The following is a 13730-nucleotide window of genomic DNA, read 5'->3' as shown; positions in this document are numbered from 1 at the left end:
TGAAGTAAATCTGTCATTTCAAGGACCAGATGTAACGATTATGGACGTTACAGAAAGACTGCAGGTTTTCAAGCAAAGCTTCCTTTGTGGAAAGAAGACTTGAGACAGACAACTTTGCCAACTTCCCAATGCTGGAGGAAGTGATCTCTCAAACTCGAATCGATAATACTGAAGCCCTGCTTTCCTCTCTACGTGGAAATATGAAAATTTAGACAGATTGCAGCAATCTTTTGAAAGTTATTGCTCACATGATCCGAATTTTGAATTGTGGATTCGCAACCCATTTTTGCAGATCTAAATTCTATTGGTGATGACGATCTTGCCAAAGATGACCTCATTGAGTTGAGGACAATGCAAATGCTAAGGAGCGAATTCAATTCAAAGAACCTTGCAGAATCTGGTGTTCCTTGGCACAAGCGTATCCTCGCCTGGTGAAGAGAGCCATGGTTGCTCTTATTCCTTTTGCTACTACCTACCTCTGTGAGGCAGGGTTTTCTGCTCTTCTTGCTATCAAAACGAAACAGCGAAATCGGTTGGATGCTATGATAACATGACAATTTCGTGTTCTTGTTGAAGATAAGCAGGAGCAACCTTCGCATTGATTTAAAAAGTTATTTGCGTTCTACTTATTGGTTACTGCACTGTATTTTTTGATTCTTTATGGTTTTGTAATTGTTGTATAACTTAATTGACTCGGTAATTGATTTATTATTCATTATTCGTTGAATTATTAATTTGGTTTGGTCTGCAAATTTCTGGACTATATTACTAAGTTAATTAAAAGCTAATTTTGACAATTGCGATGTGTTTCTTCTAAAGGGGTCCAAAGCTTTCATTAGAATGTTTTGGGGGTCCGTGACCAACAAAAGGTTAAGAACCCCTGCTATAGACAGAAGCGTAAAATAACTAGAACAAACTACGAAGCTTCAAAAACAAAACCCAAATTCTTTCTTGTCTTAATTTGGCAAACAAAACTTTCATAAATGAGACTTAATACCAAGTATACACAATTTTGGCAATTACATTTTTGTAAAGGAGGCTATAGCCGACCATAACTATAAGGCATTTTGCTGTTGTTGTTTGTTTTGGTATGTCTGCGAATGTGCCAAAAACTAAAGCGTTTCTGTTTCAATGTAGCATAGAAATGCACATAAAATTCGAAAAAAATTACCAGTTTTGTAAATGTATTTTTACCCAAAACAATTGTTATCAATGTTTTTCTGTGGACGTACAAAATTACAGATAAACACAATTTTTAGTTCAAATTTACACGAGATTTGGTTTTAAAAGATAAATTAGATACTCGTCACATACTCTCAAACTAAGGGCTTCTGTAAATAGGTGTACGTACAAATATTTCATGGAGAAGCATGTATATTACTGAATACATCCAGTTGAATCTTTTCAAAATAAACAAGTACTTGCTGCAATGTTTCAGATTTGTATAAATTGAACGATCAACGATGTCATTGAAAATTTCACAGTTTCCACACTTTGATATTTTCCATTTCGAAATAGGTATTCAATAGGAAGCATCATAATTGACTGAATGAAGACCAAGCCCCGTCACCTTCAATGCCACAATAATTTTCTACGTTTACTTTTTGAATAACATCAGAAAAAGGCTTCGGTAAAAACATGTTTTTTTTGACAAATCTCGCATAACGTGTAGCTTCGCGCCTGCAATACACGTAAATTGACCTCCAGACACGCGTGTCAGTTCAATGGGCCAGCCCGATTGGCCCGACTTCATATAAACAGCCCCTTAGTCACGCCATCAATGATTAGCTCGACACAGCTAAAGCAAAATAGTTGGCTACTGGGCCAGCTCTCTCACACTCTCCTCTCTCACACTCTCTTTATAAATACTGATTCAATAGAGCAAGCAAAAAATAAATGAAGAACTTGAAAATAGCTGCCGCACTGTTAAAAGTGTGGAACAAGCGCTATATATCTAAGAGTGATAAAGAAAACAATTAGACAACGTCAAGTATTGTGGCCAAGGCTAGCACTGACTAGCAGACTAGCTGTACTGCAGAAGAACGTTTGTCAAGCTCAATCATTTCAAATTCAGAAAGGCAGCACATGCTACCTGTTAGGGATCCTAGTACCCATTGTCGCTGATGATGGACCACGTTCGGCGGAGAAATACTTTAGATTTGAAAGGAGATGAATATGTGAATAAATTTGATAATGATTGTAACAAAGATTTTGGTGACTCGCCAGCCAAATACAAAGGATTAACATTGTGGAATTGTTTGCTTGTTGTAGTGTTTCATTTGGCTGCCGTCGTTTTGGCCATCGTCGCCCATCATTACGTCCCAGAGACCAATATAAACTCAAACAGAGCAGATTTCGCCGAATGGAGAGCTCGTAAACACCTTGAGGAAATCACTTCTTACGGCGTTCGCCCAACCGGTAGCTTTGCCAACGAACACAGAACGGTAGAATATCTTTTGAACACACTGCGGTCCTTTCTAGATTCGAAGCGGGAAGATGTTGTACTGGACATTGATCTGCAGCGACCTTCAGGACATTTTACTATTGACTTCCTTGAAGGTTTTACGAGTTATTATAGAAATGTTTCCAACGTAGTTGCAAGAGTCGGGTCACGAGGAAGTCATCATACAACACATAGCATTTTAATCAATGCACATTTTGACTCAAGTTTTGGTAGTCCAAGTGCAAGTGATGATGCTGTCAGTTGTGCAACTATGCTTGAGGTCATTCGCTGCTTGACAGAGTCAAATGCACATGTTGAGCTTAATCATAGCCTGGTTTTCCTATTTAATGGTGCTGAAGAGAATTTTCTTCAGGCCAGCCACGGTTTCATTACGCAACATCCATGGGCAAAAGACATCAGAGTGTTTGTGAACCTTGAGGCTGCCGGAGCAGGTATAGTGTCATTAATTGACCAAAGTTCTATGCACCTCCATTCATAGAAAATTAAATCATCCCCAACCTTCTTTTCTAAACAGTATTTAACAGGTTCTACTATTAGCAAGTAGTGCTCAACCAAAGGCAAAATAACTGTATATACGTATATTAAAATCGTAAAGTGTATCAATTGATTTCATTGTTTTCACACACAAAATTCAGTGTTTTCTTAACTTGGTTTGATCACAAGAGGTTTGGTGCTTCTGTTGCTGTGGTGCATGGGGGCTCCTTCCCAATATCATATTTAAGAAGTTTTAGATTAGCCAGTGCAAACACAAAAAACATCTATTTCTTTTTTAGAATAACAATGATGTGAAACATATTAATTTAAAACAAAGGCTTTAATTTTCTTCTGACGTGTATTTATGATTGATTTGCAAATTCTCTTTGATTGATTTAAGTCATTGAGCTCTGGTCTGTTTGCAACTTTGCACAGGCTAATGCAAACTCAGCTATGGACCAATCAGTGCTCATGTTTTATTGTTGTTATTTTATAATTAAAGAAATAAAAGATGTTTACTGTGTTTACACAGGTGTATGCAAACGAAGGAGACCTTTAGGAGAACTTCTTGAGAGCATATCAGTACAAGCCTTAGACTAAAGGTGGAGGGTTGCACCTGCTCAAGATATTCACAATTGATACTAATAATTATCAGATTCTTACATATATGAACACTACCTCTCCTCCAATTATTGATCTTCTGTGGTCACTGTTGACTGCTCAAAGAATTTCCTTCTCTTCAAATGTGGTACACTTTTTTATCATGATTGATGAAAGAAATTTATTTCGATAGATTTAGTTGTTGTAATAAAGTAAATGGTTTGAACCCGGGAGTATCGTTACATGTTTGTAAATGTAGATCGTCCAGGTTGGTATAGTCCTGAGAAGGACTGTTTTTGTTGTTGTTGACTGACGTTTCGACAACCTTAGCGGTAGTCATCTTCAGAGTCAAATGAGGAGTAAACCTCAGGTTAGCCGTATTTGTTATCTGGTTTTTATGTCATTGTATTGTGTGTACAGGAAAAGTGTGGGTGTTAATTGTGTATTGTCATTGTGAATTAAGCTAAATCTCTTGCTAAGTAGCTAAATCTCCCTGCTAAAATACACTCAATTCCCTCAAACTAATTTTCAAGGTGGTCGAGAGTTGGTGTTCCAAACGGGGCCAGAACATCCTTGGCTTATCAAGACATATGCAAACTCATCAAACTATCCATTTGCTTCAATTCTGGGTCAAGAAATCTTTCAAACTGGACTGATTCCCGCCGATACTGATTTCAGGATATTTCGCGACTTTGGCAATATCCCAGGTTTGTTTTTACGTTCGAACCAACATTCAATATCACACGTACCTAGCTACTGATCAGAAACAGAAAATATTTCAAATACTCGATAATATTTCGGCATAATTTAATCGTATACGTAGTACGACGAAAGAACAAATTGGGTTAGGTTGCCACGACCCTTCGTGTCAGGTACGTCGGGAAGTGGCATACCGCGGTTTTTTTGAATATACCTTTTTAAAAAAAATTCTACAAATCATTGGTCACTCACATTGACCCACCCCTTTGCTTGCGCCATGGCTGTCAGTTTGAGGAAAATATGTAGTTTAAGTCGGCATTCGAGTTGTTTGATTGACCGAAAATTCTTTTAGTTTGAGATTTTTATTTCGCACCAAAGCTGAGAAAGTATAGGGGAAACGAACGTTGAGTACAGCTTTTTTTTTTAATTTTGTCTCTATTGCGTATTAATGTTAAAACCATCTTGCAACTTATTGAACCGTCCATCCGATTATGAATTCGCTAGTACTTTTTCACTGCTTCTAAAGTTTACGCGTTCAAAGCAATCTGGATTTATGGATTCGTAGCGTTATCCACTCCAAAATCGTTTAACTAAAACTGCAAAATATTTGCGCACATAAACGAAATCACGAGTAAGTAGCCATATTGAACGTTCAAATATTGTAATTATAATTCTCAAAAACAAAACAAATTTGTGTTGTACTGTATATAGTAGCAACAAAATTGAATTGTGATTAGTTGATTTTCGGCGGCAAATTGTTGTGGTGGTGGAGGTAGTATGTAGAGTCTTCTAATTTTTCTTTGATTTACCTTAATTATTGTTCAGCACAATTCTTCTATGTTTTTTTATCCACATCAACTAGCCTGAAAGTAAACTTTCTCCATTAAAATTAGACCCGTGCTGAAATTATTTTGTAAAATTTTTTAAAAACCAAACTACTTTTGCACAAAGCTTTAGCGCTTTTTATAATGTATTCTAGTGACTGTTGTGTCAATTTTCAAAATTTTCATTTCTCGCACTCCAACAGGCATAGATATTGCATATATTTCTAATGGCTACGTTTATCACACGGCCCGAGACCTTCCTCAGTTCATCAATCCAGGCAGCATACAGCGGGCAGGCGAGAATCTTCTGGGGATGTTAGTGCAGCTTACTCAATCTCCTCTGGTGAATGATCCAAGTGATGATCAGCACGGTGCCATGGTGTTTTACGACGTTCTTGGTTTGTATTTGGTTCATTATCCACAAAAAATCGGATGGATATTAAATACTATTGTTGCTGCAATAGCGTTCGTTTGTATTGTCCTCAAATTCTCGAAAAGAACGCGGTTCCAGCAGGCAGGTAATCAAATCATCTCACAACAAATGATAAAACAACGCGACTTATGGCAAGACAAAACAAGTCAACACAGCACATCACAATGCAAGACAACCCAACACATCGAAAACACAACCCAAATATCTGTTCTAATTTAGCATCGATTGTTGACGTAATTAGAGTAACATGGGGCAAAGTGTGACACCTGGGGGTAACCTGGGGTAAATTGAGTCACCTGGGGTAACCTGAGGTAGAGTGAGACATCTTGGGGTGAACTGAGACACTGGGTCTTTTTCATACTTTGTTGAGTATCTAACAATTTTTTTCTATTAACATTTAGTATTATACAGCAAGGCATGTTTGAATATGACGTCATTCATCAAAGCATTGTTTTGCATCATACTTTCTTGGGTACTATCCCTGTTTTTTGTGTTCCTTCTTGCTAAAGTAATCACGGCTTGTGGTCAATCGTTATCGTGGTACTGTAAACCTTTTATACTCATTGGTCTGTATGCTCTGCCTGGAATGCTTGTCATGTGTGCAGTTCATTACTGGCAAGCAACGCAATTTAAGGTACTCTTGAAGAAAATCTCATTTGCTCCGTTTATGCCATAGACGTAATCTCCGATGAAAGTCAAAAATAGGAGATAAATTCTGCGATAAATGCTTTTGTTATATTGGTGCTTTTGTATGTTAAACGTGATAGGTTCATTCGTAGTCACATGATTCAAAATGATTGCAATGTATCCCCACAGGGAAGCAAGTGAAAAATTGTTGCCCGCTAAGGGAACAAGTGGAAATTTTTTCCCGCTCATTTTTATTCCAAGTAAAACAAGTAAAAACAAATTAAAGCAAGTAAAACAGCTATGGAGCCGAAAACTGAAAAAAAATTTCTCGAGCTTAATAAGCGACGAAATTCAACTAGTAATAGAAAAAAAATGATTCAGAAAACACTTAGAAGTGTACCAAATATGCTATGGTTAGCCTTACTCTATTTTGAAACGAAATTTTGCCGGACGAATGCCCTGAAGACGTTAATTTTATAGTGAAGAGCTGTCGAAATCACTGATGCTTTTTTCCATATAACAAAACACTTATTGTACTACGTTCCCTAGTGACATAGTGAGTTTTGTTTTCCTTGAGTCGCATGCAGTGTTGCCCTTGACTTCTCTTGGGAAACCATGAAACTCTCTGAAAACAAAACACAACATTTTCTTTAGGCGCATTCATTGAGTGTATATTGTACAATTAAGATTCTTGCCTTGTTTAGAGTACAAACAGTTGGGAAGCCCGATGGAACCAGGAAGCGCATGTGTTTTATGCGACGTTATTTCTATGGAATACCCTCCTGTCAATTTTCAACTACCATGATTTTGGCTCCGCTTATCTTTTCATGCTCATGGTCGCCTTTCCATTACTCGGGCGCGTGCTTGTTTGGGAGTTGTTTATCAACAGCCAAAACCGCTGGCCAAGTTGTCCCAGCAATCCTGGCAGTTTCGTCCTCATGTATTTGCTATCGACGGCCATACCGCTTGTACTTTGGACCTACATGTTGTGGATTCATTTGGAATTTCTCGTGCCCATCTTTGGGCGAAGTGGTGGTAATGATCCTCCCGATGTGATCACGGCCATTTTTGTTGCTATCTTCGTGCTGGTCACTCTTTCCTATTCGGTGAGTGCATGATTCTACGTAAATCGATTTCATGCTGAGAACAATAGTCTTATTTATTTATTTCACACCTTTTTGGAAAAAAGTTTGTCGGCAATTTTTGAAAAATTACCTTTTCATACAGCAGAACTTTTAAGATGGCAGTGTATTTTTCTAGTACATTTCTTTTCATTTTCAAGGTATTGAGGTTTTTGCAATGTACGATTTGCACAACTTTGACGTTATTTTGTTTGATGGAGTCGCTGCGAAGTTTCAAACATCCTTTAGCTTCCGGGCGAGTTCTGGTTGAAATGATCAAGTGATTTTTTATACCATTATCTCTTCATGAAGGAACTCTCATCGGTTGAAGTAACATGTCAGCAATTACACCTGTTCTTTCAAATTATTGTTATGCAATATGACGTCACAAGTTGTGTAAAGCGTCCATTACATAAACTACCATATCTTGAAAATGAAAAGTGATATGAATAAACTTTCTTAACAGGTACACTGTCATTTTGAAAGTTATGTTTCATGAAAATATTATCTAAATAGCACAATTTTCGAGTCATAGGCCCTTTTAGTTACGTCAAAAAATACAAAAGCAACTGAATGTACGGCGTATGAATTCATAGAAATGATATTGCAGCGTGACAAATTTCATTCGATATGATTCATACTTAAACCTGGCTATCTTTAAGCTATGTAGCTGCTTTCTTTTTATGTGATTGTTGCTGTCACATAGACCTCAGGACAGCACCATCGATCCCAATTTTCAGTGAGTAGATCTTTCATAACATATAATTTATAGAATCTATGGAAAAAAATTTATAGAATTTTGATGAAAATCATAATTCTCGAACATCACAGTGCATGTCTCGACACAACAAAAAAAACACGTCTTGGAAATTTTCTATACTCGGTCTCCCCACCTCCAGAACTGAATTTCCACCACTGCGTTTTGTATCATTAGCTACATTATTTAGCACCGAAGCTCTTGGAAAAATCCACTGGACGAAATTACACTTAACGTGCAGCGATCTTTAAGGGCCTTTTTATATGGAGCCGAGTTACACAGCTAGGCGAGTTACTCGGCTGGCCGGGATAAAACAACACTGTGTTTATATGACACCGAGAAACTCGACTTACAATCCTATTCATTTTTATTACATAAAGTCAGCAAATCGAAGTATACTTTAATCGTGAAGTCTTAAAAACAGCAAAAATAATAAAATGAATCGAGAAAAGTTTCAAAAGGCTTATTTAATTGATGTTTTTTTATGCTTTTGCGTTATCATTGTTTAGTTTACAGGCTAGTTGTAAGATAGACTCAAGCGTGATTGGTACCTATTCTAATTCGTCTAACCGAGTTTCCCGTTCAAACGTATTTACATTGTACAACCGAGTAACTCGCTTTCCGTGATCCCGTCACAGTTTCTCGAGAACTCGGCAAAGCGAGTTACTCAGATGTCTCATGTAAACAGTCGGGCAAGTTTATCATAGTATTTATAGAACAGACGAGAACTCGGTGCTACCGAGTTACTACTTGCCTAGCCGTGTAACTCGGCTCCATATAAAAAGGCCCTCAAACGCAAAGGTTTGAAAGAGAGGATATGTGTCAAGTCACGTCTCATGAGTGTTAACCATGTCATCTTAAACTCAACTATTTCACCATAATTAAGAAAGCTATTACTAGGATTTCTTTCATAACTCATTGCAGATCTTAAACTTGTTATTCTTAACGATAACGTTTTGTAAATTGAGTAAGCTGTTGTTATTATGCGCGTTGTTACCTATCCAGTTACTGTACCTGTTTTTTGCTCTTTGAACATTTCAAAGAATTTGTATTGCATTTGGAATTTGCATTGCCCTTATTTTTAGGGTCAAGCTTAAAAAATGACATTACCATTTTGAAGGCATACACGAGTTCATGTCATCTTCCAAATATCCATTGTATTTTATAGATCAGTCTTGTTCACGTGATCAGCAGTGTGAGGTATCTTGTAGTGCCATTGATTGTAGTGTGGTTGGTAACCACTATTCTTGTGCTAACCGGAACTGTGTTTCCTTATTCAAGAAAGCCATGGTGTCCAAAACGCATCGTGTTTCAGGTGAAGACGCGGCATCATGGCGATCAGTTATGACCGCACTCTCATATAGCATTCTGCTGTCGTGTACATAAACATTTTCACTGTTGTTGGTTGCACATAATTTTTGTACGCATTTCAATTTTCTGTCCATTTCAGCACATATCACGAACTTTCCACGATCGGTATGGTAAGGTCGTTCAAAAAGATGCGGGCTTGTGGGTGGCGCCGTTCGATTATCTTGGTATAAAATACATCGATCATCTGCCCGAATTTAAGGAAGCGAAACGACCTGACATGAATAAGGGAATGTTTGGCGACTTTCCCTATTATGTGCCCGTTGCCTTCATGTTCGAGTGAGTTGAATTTTTTACCAAATGTGGTTACCACATAGTAACGAAAAAACTATCGGGAACTATAATGAATTGTCACGATTAAGCAGAGTACACATAATTATCAACAGAGTTTAGTCATTAAGCTACAAACACTTGGTTATACTTTGATTGCCGTTAAATATTTACTTATGATGGGAAGAATTTAAGTGCATGTGTTAACCACCTGGAAATTCCATCTTGGATTAAGCCTGTCCAATCTCCTGCGATTATATATCGTATTTTCCTTTTGTGATTATTCACATGTAACAAAAATCGAAGTTTCCAATTTCAAATAGGATTTATCGCGCTCAAATAAGATTTGCTGCAGCATATACCCCGTGAAATAAGTATTTTTCGTTTGTTTACCACAAAAGAACAATTTTCATAGATAACTTCAGCCGTATATTTTCCACCTAAAAAAGATGTGTTTCATACATATACACTTGTATCATCCATTCATACACGTGCACCATTCATACAGACATCTGCAACATCCATACATACTTCTGCACCATCCATACATTCACCTGCATCATCCATACATTCACCTGCACCATCCATACATCCATTAAATAGGTTTAAATTACGCGCGAGAAGGCATTTAGCTGCCGCTTCTTTGTGTCACAAATGTCAAAAATACAACTCGACAATAAAGACAAGGAACTCGATTGTTTTGCTAATTCCGGTGTGTTCTGTCAATCAGATACCTAGCAGCTATTCAATTGCTTAGATTTATTTATGCATCAACTTTTCACAAACCGCTGATTTTACGAAAAGAAAGGATAGGAGCCCCACCACATCACCGATATTTCACCCCCTGCACTCATGTTTTGGAACATCGAAGCATGTTGCATTGTATACAATGTATTTTTTGTGCTGCTCGTGAGATATCTGTTCCTTTCGTGCGTGTCATGAGCATCTCTGGGACATTGATTTTAAATTATTTACTGTTTAGCAAAACTTGGTATATCCCAGGACCAGCACCGGTCGTCTCTACTCAGTCGAACCTGAAGTTACTGTCTAAAGAAAAAATCCGAAAAGACGATCTTGTAAAGTTGAAATTTGAAATAAATGGTAATTTGAACTCGTAACAATTACTGGTAGACTCGGCTCTTGTATGTGATTATTCTTAAATCTCCACGTACTTTCGACAATAAATACTTCGGTTTTATGTTGTTTTATATTGTTGCTTTGCAATGAACAAGTTGATGATCTAGGTGCATTTTAGGTCCATCGCATATGTCTTTGTACTTGTCACCTCGACAAAACGTTGAATTTATCGATTCTTCCTTGGGAGCTCTTTATCAAAGATCCACGTTCCAAAAAACGGTTGACAATGAAAGGAGCCAATACTTCGTGTATTATTCACATGGCGTCTACACTGGCCCTTGGTATTTTTGGATAAAACTCAAGGCAAGTGTATTGTGCGCAACTCGTATACAGATATGCAATGACAAACCATCAGTCCATTAGCAAAACAATTAGAAATTTAAGGCATACACTGGATCTCATCAGTGGTGCGCAAACTCTTTGTATTTTAACTCCGGCTAAAACCCTTGGTTGTGGTTGATACTAGCTCTAGCTCCATAGTCAGATTTATACATTGAAGTCCGACAATTGAGCAAGTTATCACTGCTCTAGAAAAAATACATTAAAACCCAGTTTCCGATCGGATGCACTGCACTACATACCATTTTTGTTTTCATTGACTTGGTTCTTTTTCTCATGCTGTCAATAAATATGCATGTTGTTACTGAAAACACAAAATTATTGTTGTAGAAGCGTCTATTCAAAAATGTTAAATACTGTTTAGTCAAGCAAAATTCAAAAGTGTATATTACTACATGTTTGTAGATGTTGACTGACGTTTCGAATTAGTCATTTTCAGAGTCAAAGTCTGAAGTCAAGTCTGAAAATCATTACGGCTAAGCTTGTCGAAACGTCACTCAACATTTACACCAACATTCTTTTTGAGGCTATAATAACGTAGACGATCTATGTCTACAAACATGTGATGATACACTCCCGGGTTCAAACTATTCACTTTATTTTATATTATTAGCCCTACGGTGATGTGGTCGACGTCGTCGACGTCGCAATATCCGGTCATTACAGCCACGGCAAAGACTCAAGGACCCCGTTCCTAACTCATTTCATCGACAGACTACCTAATTGGGTGAATCCTACGCCGTGGGTGAGTACGTATCAAAAATGGACGTTCTGAATACCTAATGTCATCGGATTTCAATCTTTTGTGGCGGATGACAGGTAGAGTTATGACTCAGAATAAGGAATATACAGAAGGACCTCTACATTCTTATTACCGTATGTGATTACCATAATGGCAACCAGTCAATTGCCTTATTCGGTCAATAGGAATGATGAAAGGTCTAACCACAGCTAGTAATCTAATGAAATATAGCTACAGCAGCAAGTTGCACAGCAAACTGCCTTTTTTTGCATTCCTTATTCTATGGTTATAATGAGACTGTAGGGTACGTATATTATTGATATTATATGCTACCAATGAGAACATTTAATTTTAAACCCTTCATCTCCTTGCGAATGATATTGAGTAAAGTAAATTTAAGTAAATACAGTGGAACCCCTTTAATGAAGTGGTCTTGTTGACGGGGTGAAATGACATTTCAAGCGTTATGTAATTAAAGCTTTATCAGAAATATTAAATAATACATGGAATTATTTCGGTAACTTGTGGACATTGAACGTAATTTACCTGTCAGAAATGAAATAAGAAAAAAATATGGAGAAATGGATGAAAAACAAATTATCAAAATTACGCGAAGTTAAAGAAACTTCTATATTACAACAGCAATATAATTAGCAATACCATGATTTCTTCCATTTCTATTGTTTCGATTTAATAAGGAATTTACCTGCATAGAATTCACTTATTCAAATTCAGGTGTGCACTGGTAGTATTCCAAACAATCCCAAATTTTAACTTCAAATAATAAAAATCACCACGAAATATTCGCAAAAACATTGAATTTATTCCATCGTTGACAGTGTGTGAAGCAGCGACTAAAACGTTTTGGCAATCATTGTATTGCAAAGTAAAACCATGCAAGCGAGGCTACTTCGTGATGAAATGTACTCGAACCGAGTGGAGGTGCCTGGTCGCGCCTCGAAACTTTTACTCAACCTTCCTCGGCTTTTGAGTATTTAATCACTAAGTAACCTCACTATGATAATGCAACTAAGATACACATTACTATGTGTCATACCACTTCAATTACCACTTCACAAGGTGGCCGAGGTGACCGTAAAGCGATGCTCCACTGCGCAACCCGGTAGCACCGTTTATGAGCCTGTTATTCGTTTTCTCTTTTCTCCTCCATCTGTCACAAAGCCTGCAAGTTCAAATAATAACATTAATGTTTAAAGAAAATGTACTAGATAGTCATACATGTTATGTTTATATATAGCGCATTCTCTTCGAATTTCAAATTTGAATTTCATATGAACTTGAAGTCTCTGTGGAGGAGAGTGGTTTATGCGTGCTATGCGAAACAAATCTAAAGATCAATCTGTAGTCTTCATACTTGAGTGCAATTGACTTGAATCTATGCTGGGATTGCGTAAATTTGTCCTTCTAAGGCTGATTATTTGAAGATTAGACAGTACTGTACTTATTGTTATGTTGTCACGTATTCATAACTTAATGCATTATAAAAGCATTTTAAAGATAATTATTAGCTTTGCTTTTGGTCTTTTGTCTCTTCACATGTGCATGAGCCGTCCATTTTATATTTTTGATTTTTTGTATTCTGTTGTGTGCAGCAAAATTGTAAATGATTAAACACTATTTGGTGATTGCAATTTCAAGTTTCAATTTTTTATCAACGCCCCTGTTTCACTTGAGATTGTAGATGGATGCTACAGCATTTAAGAAGTAATTCTGAAAAGCCAGTTCTTTGTAATTTCTACTTTCTACAAATAAATTGAGCGACCCTATTTTCCCAAGATATTACAGTTGTGAATAAACAGCTTTTTTGATAAACGAACACGCTGCGACACAAATAAAGCGGGAAACTAGCGCCGT

At 37.1% G+C, this 13730-nt stretch overlaps 1 protein-coding gene across 1 annotated transcript; it reads left to right on the top strand.

The window, feature by feature from the left end:
- Positions 1–1950: 1950 nt before the first annotated feature.
- On the top strand, positions 1951–12376 carry LOC124438359 (endoplasmic reticulum metallopeptidase 1-like). The gene is made up of 10 exons (XM_046988441.1): positions 1951–2895; positions 4072–4245; positions 5265–5579; positions 5896–6128; positions 6826–7227; positions 9168–9314; positions 9450–9646; positions 10620–10738; positions 10893–11077; positions 11727–12376. The coding sequence occupies exons 1-10, from the start codon at positions 2124–2126 to the stop codon at positions 11886–11888; spliced, it is 2706 nt and encodes a 901-aa protein (XP_046844397.1). The 5' UTR covers positions 1951–2123; the 3' UTR covers positions 11889–12376.
- The last annotated feature ends 1354 nt before the right edge of the window (positions 12377–13730 follow it).

The sequence above is a fragment of the Xenia sp. Carnegie-2017 genome, unplaced genomic scaffold (genome assembly GCF_021976095.1).
Source record: "Xenia sp. Carnegie-2017 unplaced genomic scaffold, XeniaSp_v1 HiC_scaffold_1, whole genome shotgun sequence".
Lineage (NCBI taxonomy): Eukaryota > Metazoa > Cnidaria > Anthozoa > Malacalcyonacea > Xeniidae > Xenia > Xenia sp. Carnegie-2017.
This window is presented reverse-complemented; position numbering and strand designations above follow the sequence as displayed.